The sequence below is a fragment of the Diplotaxodon limnothrissa genome, linkage group LG2 (assembly GCF_057381915.1).
Source record: "Diplotaxodon limnothrissa isolate DT_005_m linkage group LG2, D_limnothrissa_male_GT1.1, whole genome shotgun sequence".
Classification (NCBI taxonomy): Eukaryota; Metazoa; Chordata; class Actinopteri; order Cichliformes; family Cichlidae; genus Diplotaxodon; species Diplotaxodon limnothrissa.
In genome coordinates this window covers 32,621,675-32,644,536 of record NC_140597.1, presented here as the reverse complement: position 1 = coordinate 32,644,536, position 22,862 = coordinate 32,621,675, and the positions used below count along the sequence as shown (strand labels likewise).

Here is a 22,862-nt window from a genome sequence, read left to right as displayed (position 1 = left end):
CCATCATGATTTTTCATCTCTCTGCCTGCATCCTATTCCTTTCCCCGCAGGAGGTGCGAAAGATAGAAAATGAAGAGCTGAAGGTGCAACTCACAGTGTTTGATGAGCAGGCTGAAGATGATTCTGAGGACCTCAAAGCACGTCTGGATGACATCCGAATGGAAATGGAATATCCTTCCAATGGGCAAAATTGTTCCTTTGTGCAGCTGTCATGTTTGCTTTTTGTCCTTCAAAACAAAGAGGATCAGCATGATAAAATCTGGGTCTCCTTGTAATTTTCAAGTTTAGTGTTTTATTAGTTTCATTGGAAAGTGAAAACCTTCACCTGCTTTCATTTTCTTAATTACATCCAGTCCACCAGTATATGTGTAAGCAATTGTATTTTTAAATTTTTTTAAAATTGTATTTTATGCTTTTCTTTATTCAAGAAATTCCTCTATTTGTCCTCACTAGGGCAGTTTGTAGGCACATCTAATTTTAAGGGGAAAAAAGGCAATCCTGCCATCCTACCAACCTTGCTCTGTTGCTACTCTTTCTTTATAAATGACTAGGCACTTAGTTGGCTGCCTGAAAGGTACACCACAACAAGAAGTTGATTACCTATTCATTTCTATTAATGTATCTGAACTTGATTGTTAATGCATGAGCAGTAACATTAACCATGTGGGAACATTAGACCTAAGGATTTAGTGCTTGAAAATCTGCATTTTATTTTTTTCAATTTTGGTATAATCTGAATGAACCACATTCTAAAAACACAGGATGTTTATCATCTACCTCTCACAGTGCTTCCTCTTTTCCTTTCTAAGGAGGGTAGCGTCCAGGGTGGATAGTTTGAAAAGAATTCAACCTCACACTTTACAAAGTACACTGTACTTCTCCCTGCTGCTCTTGACATGCCGTTCTGAATTTCAACACCAGATGTCTCCCAGGGGTTACCATCGCAGTGCATACAGAATGTTCTAATGAAGGAAGTGTGCTGGGCTAAGTGTATGAATTAAACACAGGAATATTACAGTACAGACATTTGAAAACGTGAACAAATAAGTCAGAACTTAAATGGGTGTTAAAATTGAATCCTATCCTATACACTAGTGTTATTAAGATTAGGGTGCTTTAGAAATGTCAGTTTCTGTTTTTGAAGGGGGGAAAATATCTTAAATAACATTAAATTGATCAGAAATGTTGGTACTGACAGTTAATGGAATCATTAAATGAATCGCGTATGAATTTTAATGGAATGGCTACGTAGGTGTACAGAGACCCATTTTCAGCATCCTTAACTGCTGTATTCCAATGGCACATTGTGTTCCCTAATGCAGGTTTATTAGAAAATTGCTTCTAATTGTCCATAAGAAAAAAAACCCATTTGCAAAAAAAAACCCATTTGCAATTATGTTGGTGCAGCTGAAAACTGTTGTGCTGATTAAAGAATCAAAAAATGTCTAATTGAGTGTCTGCAGCGACAGCCTTTGTAGGTTTGATTATAGTCTCAAAAAGGCCAAAAAATGATTAGTAACACAATGTGCTTTTGGAATACAGCTGAAAATAGTGCTCTGTACGCAGATGTAGATATTCCATTTAAAATGGATTAATGATTCATTTCATTATTCATTGTTATTTACAGCATTTCTGATCAATTTGTTTTTAATTAAAATAACAAATGTGCTTTTCTTTCAAGGACATTTCTGTGCGCCTGAATGTTTTGCCTCAATAGCCTGGTGGGGAAAAAAAAAATGCAGCTGATGTTGGTGCAGAACAGTGCACAGTTGTTGACTGTCATCTCTTTAGATGTTGTGTATGTGACTCTCATATTTGTGTTAAATTCTTCTATTGATCGTGTCTGTTGGGCCTTAACGCTTTTGCTTCAATGATGTGAGGGACATATTTGAAATCTTGGTCAACACTGTGAAGGACTCCAAGGCCGAGGGCCACTTCCTGTCCCTGATGCAGCATCTACTACTGATCCGTAATGATTACTTGGCCAGGTAGCACACACTCATATATACACTCACACATTCTCTTGCCCAAATTTGCACAAATTATGCTGTTGTTTTCTGGCACTTGCCTATTGATGTTCTTTTGTTATGAAAATAACTTGGCATTATGTTTAATGAAATATAAAACAAGCCCCCCCCCCCCCCCCCCCCCCCAAAGAATGACTGAGAAATTGAATTTCTTAGTTTATTTTCACTCCCAACAAAGTCCATGGACTTTTTACCCAACATATAGGAAGCTATATAACACGTCTCAAAGTTAATAAATCAGTTTTCCCAGGTGGACAGTGAAAAGCTGCGAGCAAGAGAAACAAAGCTTACAAAATGCCAGGAAAACAAAGAGCGAGAGGAGCTTTCATTTCTGCTTTTCTCTCCTTTCACGAACGTCTTCCTCCCTTCTGCACCTTCCTCCGTTTCATGTTTGTTTTCTAGACCCCTCTTCTAAAACATGAAAATTAATACAAATGCAAAGAGGAAGTCCAATTTCATTTTAATAGAAATAAGCACCATCAACTCTTATCACAAGAAATATGCTAATGCCTCTGTGTTTTCCAAAGCTCTTGGAGTTTTAGCTAAAGAAACTGAATAATTAAATGACAAGACTGGAGTAGAATATTGTTAAAGACAAGTCAGGAGTTGTGCTACATTGTGTATGTCCATCTTAACACTTGGAACAAATGTGCAGAGATGTACCTATTTGAGTTGAGGTGGTGGTGTTTGTCTTGTGTTTTCCTTGATGCTATCAGATAGGCAGGAAATTGTAGTTTATTTTTAACACAGTTTGGGGGATACGTTGCAAAGATGGAAAAGGTAGGCCGGTCCAAATAAATAGTCCCAGCTGGAGTCTTTTCAGCTCCCCCACCATCTCTTCCATCCTACGTTTCTTTCCTATTCAGCTTTTTCCGTCCAGGTGATCTAGAGAAACACAATAGAGGTGGTCTCTAATGGACTCCGCAGAGAGACAGGAAGTGAGGGTGGGAGGGAGAGCTGTAGAGTGCCTGAAAATACAACTTGGTAATTATAGAGACGAAAAGAGGAGGAAGGTGGAGGTTCAGACAATAATCAAGAAGAAATTGAGAATTGAGGTAAAAGGCTGCATAGAGAACCTGCTGCTTTGACAAACCACCAAGAATTTAAAATGGGCAGTTTCAAATGTAGCTAATTACACTCATAGTACTGAGAATACTGTGTATGCAGACTGTAGGGCTTAATATTTATTATTAGTTTATGCTCATTTGATTGTGATTTACCCAAATATAGGTTTGGAACAACCAAAACTGCCTTGTCGGATTAAACCCAATGTCTAAATGTAATAAATTTGACCTCATGAAGAATGACAGAATTCAGATTTATCCAAATACAAATTTATTTCTTTTTGCTTAAACGCTTTTAAGAAATGACACTAGATGTCTCTCTTGCTCCACGGATAAATCTGAGCTTTAAGAAAAAAAAATTTTTAAGAAAAGGAGTGGAATAAGTGTTAGACAAAGGCAGAGTGACTAAGAGAGAGACCAGTGAGGGAAGGAGACAGAATAAATAAAGTATTGAGTTTTGACTCTGGCAGCATCTAATGGGGTCAGAGGATAAGACACCTCCAAAATTGAGTGTCTGTGTGAAGTTGGCTTCATTAGACATGGGGTGCTGGGCATAAACCAGCACACTCTTACGAAAACATTTGAACACAATCAATCTTTGTGACAAGAAACTCAAACTGTCATCCTCACACAGACAGCCAATCTCAGTTGCTAAGACAAAGTGACAAAGGATGTGTGTGCACACATTTGTCTGCACAGATGAACTTATTTGTTCTTTGTCAGTCCAGTCCTAACCACATACCACATACATTTGTTGAAACTTATGAAATATGTGTATTCTGAGTGACAGTTATGTGTGATACTTGGAAAAAACAAGAGTTCTGATTTTCCCTGTCCTCTCATCAAATGTTATCCTCATATGGCTCTTTATTTCTCTCTCTCTCTCTCTCTCTCTCTCTCTCTCTCTCTCTCTCTCTCTCTCTCTCTCTCTCTCTCTCTCTCTCTCTCTCTCTCTCTCTCTCTCTCTCTCTCTAAAATCCATTTGTCTGTAAACCCATCTCTCCCTGTTTCCCGCAGGCCTCAATACTACAAGTTGATAGATGAGTGTATCTCTCAGATCGTACTGCACAGGAATGGAACAGACCCTGACTTCAAGTGCCGTAACCTCAGCTTCAACATCGAAGGCTTGATAGGTGGGTTGTTAAACAGAAACATACATGTTCATGCCCCCAGTGCCACAGTTGCTGTGTTGGTATCAATGGCAGTATACTTCAACCATTCATTTAGCACAAGTCTCAGAAACACCACAGGGTGGCGCCAAAGAGTGAGTGTGCATTAGTTTGGGGTAAATTGTGTTAGAGGTTTTAGCACAATTTTTCAAGTGACTTTTTTCACTCAGTTGTTCTAAAGTTTGAATTTGCTTACATGGTAACTTTTAGGTTTGATAGGTGTGGTTTTAAATGTATTAATACCATACATTTAACAAAAAACATTAAAATGCAGTAAAAAGTAAATTGGTGTTTGAAATGGGTATGAATTTCAGTTTAGTTCTTTTGGAAAGTTAAGTGGTGAGCACTAGTATGTGTGCACTTGGATTTGCTGACTTGAGAGGTGGTTGTAAACAATGACTTTAGTAACCTAAACCACCACAAAATAAAGGTGTGGGCCATGTCTCAGGAGTTCAGTGCTCTTTATGGCAGGTTTCCTTTGCTCACCGCAGGAGGCTCTAATTGCACTGCTTCTAAATGTGTCCTGAGACACACACAGGCTGGCTGGCCTCCTTTAAGGCTGCCAGAGTTATTATTGGTGGAAAGCAGCCCAATTCTGCCCTGCATGCATTATTTAGTGTTTTTCTTTGAACTCTGAAATTCAGCACAGTTTGTTTTCCTACATTCTGTCTCCCTTAGTGCTCTCTATTCGAAGTTTGTCCCATTTAGCCTAGCCACCATTACACACTCACCCCCCTACCCCCCACACACAAAAATCCATTGCACAATAAACTCGTACACAAATGCACACTGTAATTTTTATGTGGGTGAGTATATTATTGTGAGGTTCTTTCAACTGCGAAAATCGTTTCATTTTGCCTGCCTTGCTTGCTAGCTTATATAGATATGCAGTATCTTTCAAAGATTCAGCTGCTTTTTCTGCAGCCCAATTTTCATTGCAGCTGAAGATTCACACTTCACATTTCCAGTCTGTAGGGTTCACGTTTCAGTTCACATAATTTCTTCAATTTCTATTTTAGCTTTTCACAGCCTTCTATCTTTTCTATCTCTCTGCTTGATCCTCTCCCTCCTGGGCATCATGATTAGCTTTCTTTGATCCTGTGACATTGTGGCATTCATCTTCATGTTAATTAGCTCTTTTACTGCACATGCTTGTTAAGCCCTTCAGCACTGAACCACCTGTAAACCCTGCAATTATTCTGTAAAAGTACCCTGTTGGTCAGTCTGTCCTTCTCACCCTGTCCCCTGCAAAATGGTCTGGAAGTAAGACATTATCTGTCTTTTATTTTATCAGTCTTGGTAACTGTAAGAATTCTAAGCAAAGCGTTGTTTCGCAGAGAGAAATTGATGGGCTATGACCTTTTGTCAAACAAAGGTGTATGTACTAAAGGCTTAGCAGTTAATGTTGGGTAGAAGCAGCATGCATGCAACACAAAGCATCAGATTGTAATGAGATGCCTCCACAATCGTCTCAGATCTTAACTTTGAGTAGTGTGATACGAGGGGAAAAAAATGGGGAGACAGATTGTGTGTGTGTGTGTGTGTGCGTGTGTGCGCGCGCATCTGTTTGTAAATTCATGTGAACACACAGCATGTGCCAGACTGAAAGGTACAATGTCTTCACGGTCACACACATGCAGGTGTGCTGTCAAGACCCTTATCTTATCTACCACCTCTTTTCCTCCTTATCTTCCCCTATCCTCTGTCCTTAATCTTTTTTGTTCCCAGACAATATGGTGGACAAGACCAAGGTGGAAACCAGCGAAGCAAAAGCCTCTGAACTGGAAAAGAAGGTGAAATAAAAAGAGATTTATACACATAGATAGATGGGAATACCTTACACACGTGTACACACACATACACACTAACACATCAACCCAGAGGCCTGCAAGCGATTACAGTCATATTAGACAGAAAAGAAAATCACACATTGTCAAAGTTAACATTTCCCCTTACACATGCAAACACAATGGGATTGAAATGAAATTCTGTGCACTGTTTGTCTGACAGGGGCTGACAAATGTTTAAAGAAAAAAAAAAAAAGGTGGGTGGTGGGGGTGCAAAAAGTGACTAAGAAAATAAGCATACATATGTCTAACAGCCACCTGACAGATAAGTATTCTTATAGGCAAGCAGAAAACATACACAGCACACATGCATTCACACAAGAGGGGTAAATGCCTTGATAGTGGTGTGCTGCTACCCTGATGTTTCTGTCTCAGTGACAGCATAATTGCAAAGAGAGAGCTCAAACTAGCCTTCATTCATGCACACATAAAGACGTGCAGTCTCACACGGGATCATATCAATTGAATGTGCAACATCCACAAAAGCATCCATTACTTCTACAACATTGGATTCATTTTCATTGACCACACACACACCACAGTTCTAGTTGTGCATGATGGGGTAATTGCAGGCAGTCTCTTTGGCAGGAATTAGGAAAAAGGATGACAGCGGGAGTAACGGATCTGCTGTCTGCAAATTAAACAGCCATGTGTGTCTGTGTGTTCATGTGTTCATCTCTTTAAATACTCTTATCTTGTTTGTCAAGTGTCCTGACTGTAAAATCTGTGCAAATTTATACATGGGAGATTTTTTTTTTTCTTAATGCAAGTAGTTTTTAGTTCTCCCCCATGGAGGTGAATGGTTTGAAATATAAGTGAGTTCATACAAATGCACTCAAGCATCCTAACTCAGTAATTGACACTAATTTGCAGTGTAAATTATACAATGAAACTGAAGGCTCTAGACCATAGGTGTCAAACTCTGGCCCGCGGGCCAAATTTGGCCCGCAGCCTAATTACATTTGGCCCGCGAAGCCATACCAAATTACTATTAGAGCTGGTCTACTGGTATTATACAGTTAATATATATATTGTTTAGTATTAAGCTTTGCTTGTTCCATATTCAGTTTTTCAGCAAAACTTGTTTGAGTCCATAAGAAAAGATTCATTCTTATATCTAGAGGAAGAATTTTTTTTTTTCAATAAATATTAGCGTTAGCCCGCGACTTTGTTCCAGTTTTGAATTTTGGCCCACTGTGTATTTGAGTTTGACACCCCTGCTCTAGACTAAGAAATGTCTTCAACAGGTCTTTGAAATATGGAGACTGCTGCCTTTTTCATTTGCCACAAAATCCAGGGCATAAAAACTTGTTATGTTGGATGCTTTTTGTGGGTCCACATAAGTGTTAAGTATTCTCTTCTGTTAAGCACAACAGAGAATACTAAAGAATATTCACATTAGAGTTTATGCTTAAGTATGCAACTATTAATTTTGTAATAATTGTCTTCAGTGAAAATTGAGAAAAAAAAAAAGTGAAGATAAAGAACCTTGAAATTGACCACTACATAAAAATTGTAAAGCCATTTATCCAGCGCTTTTTAGGATAACTAAGACGGAATCTGTTTCTAACTATGACCCTTTACATATGTATTAGCTGGATGCAGAATTGACAGCACGCCACGAGTTGCAGGTGGAGCTGAAGAAATTGGAGAGCGACTATGAACAGAAGTTGCAGGACCTGAGCCAAGAGAAGGAACAGCTTGCCACATCTAAGCAGGAGCGAGAAAAGGAAAACCAGGGACTACAGGAACAGCTAGGCAACTTGAAAACACAGGTACACACAAACCTATACACACAATCTGTATAGAGGTGATTTTTAAGCATAAGATGTTTGGATTTTAGTGCATTAACTCCTCTCACATTCACATATGTAAAATTGATGCACTGCAAAGTGGAGTAAAGTCATGTAGAACCCAGTGTCAAACTTCTTTGTGACAGGTTGACTGGCACAAGCACCTCATATAATGTTAGCATCACTGTTTCTTGCCAGTTTGTTTGTAAAAGCAAACAAAACTTAAGGACAGGATAAATAAAGACTGAGTCAGATAATCGAATCAGTGCGCTTTAATGTGCTGGAAGGCCATACACACAAAATGACTGTTAAAGCTGCATGAAGTAAAATATTCAAGGCTTGGAGAAACACAGTATTGTAAGTCTAAGCACCACAAAGTTTTGTAACATCTATGCACACCTACACAAACACAGAAGCCCCCTGGCCTTGAATTATTTTGCCAATTGGCATAAAAAAAGGGGAAAGAACTAAAAGTATATTGTAAAAGTAAGCCAAATCCTTTACAGATTAGGAATTTCAATGAAAAACATGGAAAGTAGGAGAATGAGACTATAAAGAGTAACTTTAAAAAAGAAAGCAGAAGAAAGGGAAATGATGGCGATGGGCAAAACAGAATTTTTAAGTCCAAGATAAACATGCTCTGTGTGTGTGTGTGTGTGTGTGTGTGTTTCTGTGTACACACACACACACACACACACACACAGTAGGGAGGCAAAGATGAGGATTGTTTGGCTGTCAGTGTTCTGCTGCCACACCAGCTGGACGCTGCCTCAGAGTGACACCCAAACTAACAAACACACCAAGTGACCCAGAACAGTCTGCCTCTGTGCATGTGTGCTCGTAACCACATGATGATGTTCCTGTGTTTGTGTGTGCGCGCCTGTGTTTATCTGTCGGTTAGAGACCAACACAACTTCCAAAATGAGCTTCATCCAGTGTGGCTGGTGCCAGCAGAGTCATCATCTCACTACACAAAAGCCCAAACATGCACACACAAACACACACATACACAGTTGTCCAAAGCATTAACAGCATCACGAGCCAGGCATCAAACAAGCTTCTCATACTAAGATGGCTCACTTTGTCTGTGTTTGAGGTACTGCCCATCGAAGATTTCTTCACATGTAGAGATCTCTCACTGTGCCTTCGTGTGATGCTGTGCCCAATTTTTCATCTGCTGCCTCACTAAGAAATCCTGCCTCAGAGCCTCTTTGTCTGTTACCGTCTTCCTTTCAAAGTCCAAGGGAGTGACATGGACAATTTGTTACACTGCATACAGACATTCTTTCACATACCCATACACATTATGTACACTTGATACACCTAAGAACCTATAAAGGAAATAAACTCCCCGATACTAAATCCATAGATTTCCATCAGAACCATTATCTGCTCTTATTAGCTGCCAACTTTAATGACTTGGGCAGTTTTCTCAAGAATTGTCATCTCACTGATGTAAATACTGTAGTCAGTATTTCAATGTTGAAATGAAAAATTTATTTCAGCTGACTTATAATTCAGAAGTTTGTCTTCCTTTTTAAAAGTTTTTCTTCTGAATTCTTCTGTGGACTTGATTCCCTCCTGCCATGGTTTTCTGAATGTGCCTCATTTGTCTCCATCTCTCATGAAACTTTATCAGACCCAGGCTCTGATCATAATTCCCTATTTTTGTTTCCTTTCTTCAGTTTTCATGTCTTTATATTGGAAGAAAAACTTGCAAATCTGAAAATGGTCAATATTAAAATTAATGTAAATTCCAGGAACTTGTCATCAGGGATACTCGTAACATTCTGCAACGGGCCTACTTATGTAAACAGACAGGAGACTAGGACCCAGTCAATAACAAACAATATTCATTAGGCAAGCAAACAAATATTTCAATGATTTGTTTTATTTTTCGAAATAGTAATAAATAATGTGTTAATGGCATTACTCTGGTAAAGTGTAATATCAGCATTAAATAGTTGTAAAAACCTATATTATTATTTATGTTAAATCTGCTTATTTCCCTTCAGATTGAAAAGCTGTCTAAGGATTTGGAAGAGGCAAAAACTAAGGTGATCACTGTTACCGTTCCTGTGCCAACACCTGTATTTCCCCCTCCGCCACCTCCTCCTCCACTCCCAGGCCAAAATGTAGGTATACCTCCACCTCCACCACCTCTACCAGGCCATGCAAACGTACCTGTTCCCCAAGCCCCGCAGGGTCCTCCTTTACCGGGTCATGCTGGTATTCCTCCACCTCCACCTCCTTTACCTGGCATGCCAGGACCCCCACCACCTCCACCCCTCCCTGGCATGCCAGGACCCCCACCACCTCCACCCCTCCCTGGCATGCCAGGACCCCCACCACCTCCACCCCTCCCTGGCATGCCAGGACCACCACCACCTGGAGGTCCTGGTATTCCTCCTCCACCCCCAGGTCCAGGGATGCCTCCACCTCCACCATTTGCCATGGGGGGCTGGGGTGCCCCTGCACCACCAGCACTGCCATTTGGGCTCAAGCCTAAGAAGGAGTACAAGCCTGAGGTTCAGTTGAAGAGAGCCAACTGGAGTAAGGTCAGTCTTACAGCAGTTAACTCTGTTTTTAATTTTTAATTTTCCATCACCTATGTCATACTGCAAATTTTGAGTAAAAGGCAATGCAGGTGCTTTTTCACACTTTTTTTTCATTGTAAATGAACCAAGATGACTCAAAATACAAGTTAAAGCGTGGGTAATTCCTTCCACATATGTTTGAATATGGCCCAAAAAATGAAGCACAATTGAAGAAGTTGTCTTTGCTTTTGATCATCATCTTCTGTCTTGATGCCAAAAATCATGCCAATTTTCAAAATGTGTTGCTTGTCAGCTAACATAACATGCTGTTATTCAGCTCCTCATTATCACACAAACTGCTTGAGTAAAAATGGGCAGGGAATCTAAATAATTCAGTTTGTATGTCACAGCGTGCAAAAAATGAAAAGTGGAGCTTAAACAGCGGGATCTTGACCTAAAGTGACTTTCATTCATACGTGTATCTCATGACTATGTGCCTCATGTTCTTCTCCTCCCTCTCATCTGTGATGGTTAAAACATCAAAACGGCCCTCTGTCTTTCTTTAGCCTAAAGCTACTGTTTAATGGCTTCAACAGACTTCATCAGCATTTAGCTTCTCTCTCTCTTCCTCGCTCTCTCTCCCTCGCTTTCTCTCTGGTGAGAGTGTTTGACGAGGATGTCACAGAAATTGCTTTTTAATAAGCCTTCTTCTTTTAACTGCACCACTGAAAGATAATTAAATTGCTGCTAGAAAGGACAGTATTCTTTTGTAATTTAAATTAACTTTTTTTTTCCAGGCTTGGTCTCATCCTCCTCTTTGCATGCTCTCTTGCTTTCTTTCTTGCTCCTTAAGCTCATCCCCATATCACATTTCCCTTCCTTACTGTCTTTTCTGTCCTATACCCATCCTTGAGGCTTTGTCCATAATGAAAGGCCTGATATCTGTAAATTTACTACCACTTTTTCTCACTTGCTCTCCATTTCCCTTTTTCTCTTTCTTTTTTAATAAGAGCGTTTAGAAAGTGAAGAAAATGTATGCACAGTTAATTGTGAGAAAGCACCAAATGGAGGAGGGGAAAAAGTAGAAGTCTTTGCATTTTTGGTGCACAAGGCTCTGAAGCTATAGATGCTTTGTTGTCAAGACAGTGTGGGACGATTAACGAAAATGAGTACTTACTTGCCCTTTGTCTTTCTTCCTTTCTCCCCTTCTCCCTCTGTTTTCACACTACTGCCGCTTCCTTTTCTTCTAATGAGCTTCTTTATCTGCTCATTGTTCACAAGGTGCATAGATGACCAATTTCTGTCATTATCTAACACAACTAATTTGTTACTCATTTAGTAGCTCTCTGTCTTTCACACCTTAAATATGACCCCTTCCTCTTTTAGATCGGACCTGAGGACCTCTCAGAAAATAGCTTCTGGATCAAGGCGAAAGAAGACCAATTTGAAAATAACGAACTCTTTGCCAAACTTACCTTAACGTTTTCTTCGCAGACAAAAAGTAAGTGTGTGACTTGTCTTTTTAACTGCTCACTTTTATCATATTGTGTTTCATAATAATGAACAATGCCTTACTTTGCTTCTCTCCCCTCCCACATCTGCCCCCTATCTAATGGGCTTCATGTCTATTTTGATCTTCCTGCTCTGCTTCCATCAGCCACCAAAGGTAAGAATAACAGATGCACACTTCCATTTTTCTTTTAGTCCTTTCTTCATACATCTTGTCCAGTGCTTCTCACCTTTTCTTTTTCTCCTTGGAGGAAACACTGCACATATATTATTCATAAATGCCATGTCAAAACAGCATCTCACATTAGTTCATGAATAAACCAATCACACGTTTATCTGTATATGTGTTCATCTCCCCAACGTGCCTGTGACTTGTTTTGTTGAGACTCACTACTGGGTGAGATGCATTGGTACTTGGAGTCATAGAGGGAGATGAACAAAGGGAGAAATAAGGAGAAGGTCACTGATGTCCTTTGACTTGCCACCTGCTGTCCTGGCACAAAGCGCTGACACATGGGTGTACACACACCTGTCCACTCCTATCACCTTGTCCCAGTGTCACAGAGCCTTCTGGTCCAACTCCTCCATATTCAAATCATAACCAAGACACCCAGAACTCCCAGACAGTATGTGCTGTGTGTTTAAGGCCATCTGACCTTCACATTCAGTCTGAGCACATGTCAAATACTCACACACGCGCACATGCGCTTGCTCACATCATATACATAAACAGGAGCGTCCTTGCACGCTTGGCTGATGCTAGCTCATGATGTGGCTTAAATGTCAGCGTTGGCAGCTGTCCCATCTGCAGTCACCTGTATGGCAAGTTCTAACGCCTGCCTGTCACTCCATAATTTGACCCCTCCCCAACTCACTTTGGCCCATGCGCCCATGCCTCCTCTTCTTATTGGCCAAGACAGCCGCCTGTTCTGGATGATGTCTAATAACCTTTTCTGAGTCCTGTGTATAAAGACACAGTGGCCTTTACATAGCCACACACCTGTCTGTATGTCTGCCTGTGTGGGTGAGGGGTGGGGAGTTGTTGATTTCCTGGGCGTGTTTTGATAGTTGTGAATAAAACATTAATTGGCAATAAATTGGGAATTTGTGTGCCCTTTCAATCAATTTATTCTGTGCTGTTTCTTTTCCATATATAGCACATGCCTATCAGTATCACACAACCAACTTAGTGGTCATGTAAATAATCTTCACTCCTTGTCCTTCTTTCGCTTGCTTAAATACACCCCTCAAGATCGACATTCCTTTTGACCTCACCCTTCTTACCCTTTACCTCTGAGACCGCAGATTCACTCTTCCTCATCTGCCTCTCCTTCCTCCTCCTGTGCCGCCCATTCCTCGTTAGCCACTAAAAACTGACTGACACTACACTGAGCCACCGCTGACCCTCTCTGACCCTTTTCTCCATCAGCTGCCCAGCAGCTGGATTTTGCAAGCACACAGACACCCACACAGGAAAAACAACACAGGGAGGCGGGTAGTGTGCTCAGGGCAGGGTCAGAGGTGTTGACCTCTGCTGCATGCTCGAAGAGCAGAGAGCTGATGGTGGGACACACGCCCACTGGCTGCACACAGCTCTCATGGACAAAATTCAATACTTTCACACACTCGTGCTCTTTAACACAGTTGTGTATCCATGACTTTAGAGGACATTACACAAACTAGCATTTATTTCCTGGAGATTTACTCTATGCTTAAGCATTAGTGCTACTTGTCTAACCTTACCCAAAATCCTATCATACACCTAAGCTCAACACGACTTCACCCTAAGATTTAATGCTTTAAAATATGGCAACTAGGGGTTTTTTTTTTTTTTTTTTGTTTTTTTTTAACATCCATAACGCATGAGAACAGATTTAGCTCACCTATAAATTGTTTTGTCTGGACAGAAATATGGAAATGTAATTTAACTTTTGATGTTTTCCCTGTTTGTTCTCTATATATCTGTTTACTCGCATTGAAAACAGGGTGAAGTTCAGTAAATCAGCTTAGGACTGTTATCAGTCTTCTTTCTCTTTAGATACTGAATGTCAGAATTTAACTAAATATATGCCACAATGCTGCACAAATTTCAGAGATAAGCAAAAACTCCGTGGTCTAGATCAGGTGATGTGATCTTAATTGTCCACTTTAAATGGATTTTGCTGCAGCAGTATCAGTTATGTTACAATTTATCTGCAGCTAAAGGTAGTTTAAGTGTTTGAGATGCTGCAGTGCCTGATATTAATGTTCGAGGTACATTTAAAGTAACTGGTGTCTTTGTTTCACTAAGAATGCATTCTGCACTTTATCATGTAACTATGGAGTTTGGCTGATCTTGGTACGAGACACTTCACTGTTACATTGTACAGCTTGACATTGATTTTTGTAAGCTTTATTTAGAATACTGACCAAAATGTACAGGGAGTGCAGAATTATTAGGCAAGTTGTATTTTTGAGGAATAATTTTATTATTGAACAACAACCATGTTCTCAATGAACCCAAAAAACTCATTAATATCAAAGCTGAATGTTTTTGGAAGTAGTTTTTAGTTAGTTTTTAGTTTTAGCTATTTTAGGGGGATATCTGTGTGTGCAGGTGACTATTACTGTGCATAATTATTAGACAACTTAACAAAAAACAAATATATACCCATTTCAATTATTTATTTTTACCAGTGAAACCAATATAACATCTCCACATTCACGAATATACATTTCTGACATTCAAAAAACAAAACAAAAACAAATCAGCGACCAATATAGCCACCTTTCTTTGCAAGGACACTCAAAAGCCTGCCATCCATGGATTCTGTCAGTGTTTTGATCTGTTCACCATCAACATTGCGTGCAGCAGCAACCACAGCCTCCCAGACACTGTTCAGAGAGGTGTACTGTTTTCCCTCCTTGTAAATCTCACATTTGATGATGGACCACAGGTTCTCAATGGGGTTCAGATCAGGTGAACAAGGTGGCCATGTCATTAGTTTTTCTTCTTTTATACCCTTTCTTGCCAGCCACGCTGTGGAGTACTTGGACGCGTGTGATGGTGCATTGTCCTGCATGAAAATCATGTTTTTCTTGAAGGATGCAGACTTCTTCCTGTACCACTGCTTGAAGAAGGTGTCTTCCAGAAACTGGCAGTAGGACTGGGAGTTGAGCTTGACTCCATCCTCAACCTGAAAAGGCCCCACAAGCTCATCTTTGATGATACCAGCCCAAACCAGTACTCCACCTCCACCTTGCTGGCGTCTGAGTCGGACTGGAGCTCTCTGCCCTTTACCAATCCAGCCACGGGCCCATCCATCTGGCCCATCAAGACTCACTCTCATTTCATCAGTCCATAAAACCTTAGAAAAATCAGTCTTGAGATATTTCTTGGCCCAGTCTTGACGTTTCAGCTTGTGTGTCTTGTTCAGTGGTGGTCGTCTTTCAGCCTTTCTTACCTTGGCCATGTCTCTGAGTATTGCACACCTTGTGCTTTTGGGCACTCCAGTGATGTTGCAGCTCTGAAATATGGCCAAACTGGTGGCAAGTGGCATCTTGGCAGCTGCACGCTTGACTTTTCTCAGTTCATGGGCAGTTATTTTGCGCCTTGGTTTTTCCACACGCTTCTTGCGACCCTGTTGACTATTTTGAATGAAACGCTTGATTGTTCGATGATCACGCTTCAGAAGCTTTGCAATTTTGAGACTGCTGCATCCCTCTGCAAGATATCTCACTATTTTTGACTTTTCTGAGCCTGTCAAGTCCTTCTTTTGACCCATTTTGCAAAAGGAAAGGAAGTTGCCTAATAATTATGCACACCTGATATAGGGTGTTGATGTCATTAGACCACATCCCTTCTCATTACAGAGATGCACATCACCTAATATGCTCAATTGGTAGTAGGCTTTCGAGCCTATACAGCTTGGAGTAAGACAACATGCATGAAGAGAATGATGTGGACAAAATACTCATTTGCCTAATAATTCTGCACTCCCTGTACTAATAAGTAACTACCCACATTCTACTGATGTATTAGTGGAGAACTAGTGCTATTATACTGCCAGATATGTGTAAGAAGAAAGCTATTTTTTGTGTAAAGGCTTGTACAAAGATCAGACTATGACCCATGTTTGGCTTTAAAGTTGTTAGTGTAGTATAAAGGAGTTTTGGCAGGAGACTTTTTGGCACATTTCCCATAAGCATGGTTTCTCACTTTGAAATGCTTATCTTGGTTTTCTATTTGTTTTTATTTCTTTTCTTAATTCGTTTTTTAAACTAATACTATTGGAGGATCAGAAAAAAAGTTTCTTTTTTTTATTTTTTAAACAATACTTTTTTTGGAAAAGTACAGGTGGACAGTGACCATACCAGAGCTCAGACACTGTTCATCTAGTATCAGTATATATAACCTGAACTGTCCTTTTTTTCCCACTTTTGCAGTCAGCGTGTTTGATAGCAGGTGCCTTTTGAAGTCGGCACCTCAGATAGCCCAATTAGCGAAAGAATGAGAGAGAGTGGGAGACAGAAAGGAGGTGGTGGGTGAAATAAAAGAAGCTTGAGCAGAGGGAAAGGCTGGACTAGGGGGAGCGGTGGTGATTAATTTGATTCGGGAGAGAAAAGGGCCAGGAGCATATATAGTTATTAATCCTCATAATAGGAGGATCATTTTCATATCCCAATTCTCCAGCCTTTACACCCTTACCTCTTCTGTCTCAGTCTCGACTGCTGTGTTTCTGTGCACTGTTGTGGTATGTCGTCCTCATTTGTCATTATGGTGGAGATTCTCCCTCCCAAAGGAGGCCCATTGTCATGCTATCCACTGTGTATCGCTGCATAACACACCTACACATATAACTGCACCTTTATGTATCGCATTCACTTTTTGGGTGGGTGAGCTCAGCCACATTTACAGACCAATTATAATAAGCCTTTTGATCTCCCTGTGTTCTGACGAAATCAATTTCCTTCTCTGTAGGGGTGTGTGTGTGTGTGTGTGTGTGTGTGTGTGTGTGTGTGTCCCCTCTGTAGGTGTTTATGTGTGTCAATGCATGCACGTATTAGCTGAGTTTTAACTTGGGTCTACTCTGTTCACTTTTCACTTTAATGAGCCAGAAATCAGCAAGAAAGTGCATGCTGTGTGTGTGTGTCTGTTTGCATGCATGCCTGGGGCCCTCACCAGGGTTGTAGACCAATCAGTTAAAGGGATGAGAGATGTAATATATCAGCAATAAAAGACCAAGAGGCATAGAGAATGATGGTGCCATGTTGATTAGATCATTACATCTTCTGCTAGACAGAGTTCACAACATTTGTTACTTGTTTGTGTTACAGTATACAGGCTCAAGGTCATTGCAAGTTGAAGAAATATTTCCATACTAATGAAGTGACTTAAGCAGACTCCTGCCCCTACAGCACAGTTGTTTACAACAGTCTGATTGCTTGACTGGTAGAAAAAATGGCAACTGTGTGATTACATGATTGTCACTCTAAATTTGCCTTTCGGTCCTTTTTGAGAACACAGGCTGGGGGGATGCAGTTTAGTGTCTCTTCTAATTTTAAATCTAATTGGCAAGTAGTCACTGCTTCAGATTTGACAGGCCTCATGACATGAAAATCATTTCAGGTGAGAAGATGAAAAACTGAATGGATACCTTCACTATGATCTCCCATGGTGTCTATATCCACAGAGTATTATAATAGAATGTAGTTATAGAAGATGATTTACTTTTGCACCGCTGCCTGTTCTCTAGGTCAAGGGCAAGAAATGTTCGAGCTGTTCAGTGTATGTGTTTAATTGTATGTATGATTATTTATAATTAGGCAGAGTTTTAGATGATGGTTTATGGGTTATTGAGTGTCAGAGCTGCAGTCTCCTAAGACTGTTTAAAAATGTACTAATAAGCCAGTTAGATGAGTAAATGAGGGATGGGCATACTGAATGAAAACATAAAAGTGTTTGTGCATGCCTGTGTACGCCTGTGCAGTTGTGCTAAATTAGTATTGGCTTTGAAAAGCTTGTGTGCAATATGTTTTAACTTATCTTTGAGTATGGGTATATCTCTGTGTGTATGTTTTCACTTGTGTAGCCTACTACAGGTCTTGTTAATTGTGCAGTGCTCAGGCTGGGGTCACATAAAGAGAAGCGGGTTAATGCAAGGGTCACTAATGCTGTGTATGGAGCACGGGAAAAAATATCACACCACACTTTCCTTCTATTCTTCCTCATCCATTTCATTTCTGGATGTAGCCATTTCTCTAATTATATCTTCTTTCTCAACCTTTTTGCTGCAAATAGTTACATGATTGAATAACTGTGGCTCTTTATACAGCAGTACCTGTGAGGTGCACTAATCTAAACAGCTCCAGTCTGTCCATTTTCTAGTAATTCCCTACAGTCCCACTGGATCTTCAAATTAGACAAAATATTATTCCCCTAACAGTGTTTCCAGTCGGTGTAAGGATAACTCTGTCTCCTTTTAATGTGAAAGGGTACGATGGGTTTGTTTGCCCATTGTTTTGCTCAAAGGGTGAGCCCATCCATCCTGCATAGCATTTGGGGACCAACCACTTTAGTAGGTGAAGGTCTGTGTATATTGTTGCTGCTTGGTACTCTCATCCCAAGTGCTTCACACTCTGTTGCAAACCTTCAAGTCCATGCTGAGGACACATTTTGATATCAAACCACATCATTTGCAGTGACTTGAATGTGGTCATGCTAATCATAGACAGAATTGTCTAAACGGCGCCCATATCCCATATTCGGACCAAAATATTTTCTAGCTTTTCAATGAGCAGGTGTGATCTTCAAATGACGGATTTGATGTTTATAGGTTGTGTTTGTCTACCAGTGCTTAAGTTTAAATCCAAACTATACCTCTTAAGCCCTCAACAGCAGCGGTGCATTAGGTTGGCTTTGCTTGGCTCTAAGCCTCGATGTGTATTCTCAGTTCGTCAATAGCAATCGTTCCCTTATTCATACTCTTTATGGTTACGGAACAGCCGCAAAATGCGGTTTATTCATCAGGCCTTATCAGGTTCAAACACATCTGTGCGTGCTCACGTTGGTTCTCACTGCCAACTGCAACAGCTCACTTGTATGCGCAAACAGAAGCATACGCTTATGCATACACATGTAAGCATGCTCACACAAACATACACACACTCTCACAGTTTTGTCCCACTCATTCTCTTCATTTCATTCCTCCCTCCATCCCTCCCTCGTTACAGCTCTCTCCCCACTGTTTTACATGCAAATGAGCTAAGTGTACTTATGCCCTAGCATTACTGCTGTGTGTGCCTAATCTCCTTGCTGCCTTTTCTCTTTCCTGGAGATTATCCTGTTTTTAGACAGAATAGGCCTTCTACGCTTCACTCGGCTCCTCTCCCAAGCAGCCAGCCAGCTGGTCAGTTAGCCAGAAGCCAACCTGCCAGCATCCCAGTCTCGCATCCCACTACCATTAGCATTTTACATTTTCCCAGTGATATGACAACTGTGCAGCAGTTGAAAAAAATCTGTGTGTACATTTGTAATGTTTGTGTGTGTGCGTGTGCGTGTGTTTTTAATTGAAGGATTGGTGATAAGCTCTAAAGCTTGTTACAGATGCTAAGTGTCCTCAGTTGTGCGATTTTTGTCTTTTTTCTTCTTTTTCTTTCTTTCTTTCTTTCTTTCTTTCTTTTTTTTTTTTTTTTTTTTTTTTTTTTAAACTTAGGCCAAGAGGGAAATAAACATGAACAGAAATGGAAGGATGCAGGGATGAAGGCATATATGTATGCACACCTACAATCCTTCCACCTACTCTTCCCTGATGTTTTCCTTCTCTTGGTCACAACAGCATACTCTTGCTCTTTCCTCCGCCTCCATTTCTCTTACATGTGTGTGCCTGTGCATTTGCGATTTCTAAAGCGTCAAGTTGAAGTGCTTTAACTTTGGTGCTGAGGAGGGAGGAAAGTCAAAGTGAGGCTGTATCTATGATTAGAAAGCATGTTAATGAGAAATAAGACTGATAAAGAGAGGAGAAGAAAGAGGCAAAGAGCTGATTATAGTTGACTGTGGCAGCTGCTCCCTCTCTGTTTACTTTTTTGCGATATAAGCTACCTATTCCTAAGGGCCATGGTGCACACATGCACAGACACACACAGGAGAGTTAGCCCACTTTGATGTCACTGATAGCATTTATAAAAAAAATAAAGCTGTATAGAGCAGCAACTTCAAAGATAGAGTTGACAAGATAGGAGCATTAACCCCCATCTGCCTTCTACTTCTCTTTTCTCTTCTGATTTCCTCATCCCTCTTCTCTTATCTCTGCTTGGTAAAAGGGTTCTTATGAAATGAGACAATGAATGAGCGATGGAACAAGAAAAATGATGGAAGACTGGTTAGGGTGAAGATAAACCAAGCAGTAAAATGAGAAAAGGAAAGATAGATTGCAGCAACAGTGGCATTTGAAGGTATCCTTTATAGTCCAAATCTCCTAAGTCAAAATTGGTTAACAGTAGCCTTAAGCAGCTGCTGCTGCTGAAAATTCTGTGTTAGCTAGCTAGTGAGTTATTAGGGTGCTACTAGACTATTAGACTGTTGTGCTTATAGCTCACACCATTTCCTTGGGTTTCTTATACAACCACGCATATTAAGACTATCAATTTAACCCAAACTTTGTACACTTTCTTAAAGTGCATAGTACTTGGTTTTTTTCCAAATGTGGGTGTAACTGTGTGTGTGGTTTTGCTTTGTTCCTCGGCACAGTGAATGTAAGCTCTGAGTGTGTTGCAAGCTTTTATTTCTACATTTGCTGGTGTAACATGGCCCTCTGGTCTTGAGCTGTGAAGGCTGTGTGTAATATAGATAACCCAGTGGCATTTACACCAGACAACAATGGTATTTAGAAGACTCGGTGGGGTAGGCCATGCTCCACTTTCTGACCTTAATCTGCGTGTGTGTGTGTGTGTGTGTGTGTGTGTGTGTGTGTGTGTACACCAAAATGTATGTTTATATGTCATGGATGTTGAGGCCAAGAAGTGAGAAACTGTATGCACAGTTTGTGTGTATGTGCTTTTTGGTCATTTCCAGTTGGTTAGGGCTTCTGTCATAGATGTGTGTTTATGTGTATTTGCATGTTGAAACCTTTGCTCTATTAATCGGTATCTGCATGTGTCATGTTCTGTGCAATGTGGGTTCTGCATCGCCTAGCCAGCATCTTAATTTTTCACTATCCCATGCACTGCATGAAAGTTTAGTTCTACACCCTCACCATCTCGATCTTCCTCTCCCTTGATCTGCTCCTCCCATCTTCCCGACTCCCTGTACCGCAACCAGCATGCCACCCTCTCCCCCTCTTGTCACACACATGTGCACGTCTAATCAAAGCTAGGAGCACTCTAGATTAGCACTTGAGAAAACTCCCTAACGACATGCCTTAATTTTGGTCGTTTTCAGGTGCTCTCTTTCCTTCTCCCCCATCACCTCCTCCTTGGCTTTGAATTTTTAACCTCCCCACTGAATAAGAGATGTGGCCATCCTCATGGGGAAAGGAATGTTGAAGACAGGGCAAAGATTGAAGGAAGGGAGGGTGCGGGGGAGGCAGAAGGGAAAACGTTGTCCCTAAACACGCTTTCACATTTATCCCCTAAAAACCCTGTACTGTGTGCTCAATAATGCATGGCCATCTCTCACACCCTGTGCCCTCCCCCTGTTCTTATTCCCTATTTCCTTCATCTCCTTCATCTTCTCTTGTTGGTTCCCCCAGCAGATTAACTCCAGGGTGAAACTGAGACTGACAAATCAGGGTGATGGTAGCAGGACGCTGGGGACTAACAGTAAAAAAAGAAAAGGGAAAAAAATTGAGACAGAGGGAGAGAGGAGGAGAGCAGATGAATCATTTGTCATTTTGTGAATAGAGTTACTAGTTAAAGTATTGATCTGAGCGAGTGGGCTTTGAAGTTGTACTATTTCAGAGAGACTGTAGAGCTTGACTGGGCCTCAAAATTGAAGTCAGGCTCCAACTGAAACCCCCCAAAATTCCCTCTTTGCTTGAACAAAGCTTGTGGAGTCTAAAACCTGATTGAATTCTTGTCAATGGAAAATTGTATTTAGTAGTCAGTATAATCTTTTAGTGATATAAGTTTGCTTATGGTAGGATGCTGTTTGTAGTTATTTGTATTAGGAAATGTTTAACCATGTATACTTAGAAGCATATAATTAATTGTGTAGTGACAGGATGTGTGCACCCCAGGAATGCACCCCCACGTCCTGGGAGCATGAGAGCTCGTACCTTGTCTTATTGCTTTACGGTAGGATTAACGTAGCTATGTCTGTTTTAGTTTAAGTGCTTCTTTACATATAGATGAACTGTTGGACTTTCCAGACCAGCAGGTTAAGGGAAGTTGTTTATGGGGCCACACTCTGACCCCACACACACACATACACACACATACGCTCAATGGAGTATAAAATAAAGACCGGGGCAGTTCTCTCACTGGAGTCTCTTAGAGTGGAGGCTGCCCTTGCTAGCAAGAAGTTCTGTGTGTTTCTCTTCTCTGAGTCTTTACTGAAGAAGTGTCTCTTAGAGTGGAGGCTGCCCTTGCTAGCAAGAAGTTCTGTGTGTTTCTCTTCTCTGAGTCTTTACTGAAGAAGTGTTTTAGAACATTTTCCCTAACAATTCTCTAATCATTTTGCAGCTTGTTTTCATTTTGATAGACAAATCCATCCATGACTAACCCTGAAACTGCCCGTCCCCATTCTTTTAAAACATGAAAACATCAGTGTGGACACAGCACAGTCTTGAAAAGCAGTCAAAAAGTGTTCAAGTTATACAAAAACCCCCAAAAACATTTCAGTTAAGATTAATGAAAGGTATGTTAAATTTCATAATAAGCTAGCAGTATGTGGTGCATACAGCTCCTATAACTAAAGCAAGTCAAATATTTTTGCATGC

At 40.6% G+C, this 22,862-nt stretch overlaps 1 protein-coding gene across 1 annotated transcript in view; it reads left to right on the top strand.

Moving 5' to 3' along the window:
- Nucleotides 1–22,862, top strand: part of LOC146638879 (protein diaphanous homolog 1-like) — an 84,769-nt gene that overhangs the window by 36,534 nt on the left and 25,373 nt on the right. Inside the window, exons 11-18 of the mRNA XM_085365043.1 lie at nucleotides 51–168; nucleotides 1,871–1,988; nucleotides 4,109–4,224; nucleotides 5,989–6,053; nucleotides 7,703–7,882; nucleotides 9,916–10,458; nucleotides 11,824–11,938; nucleotides 12,095–12,103. Coding sequence (XP_085221169.1) covers nucleotides 51–168; nucleotides 1,871–1,988; nucleotides 4,109–4,224; nucleotides 5,989–6,053; nucleotides 7,703–7,882; nucleotides 9,916–10,458; nucleotides 11,824–11,938; nucleotides 12,095–12,103 — 1,264 coding nt within the window. The remainder of the gene's footprint in view (nucleotides 1–50; nucleotides 169–1,870; nucleotides 1,989–4,108; nucleotides 4,225–5,988; nucleotides 6,054–7,702; nucleotides 7,883–9,915; nucleotides 10,459–11,823; nucleotides 11,939–12,094; nucleotides 12,104–22,862) is intronic.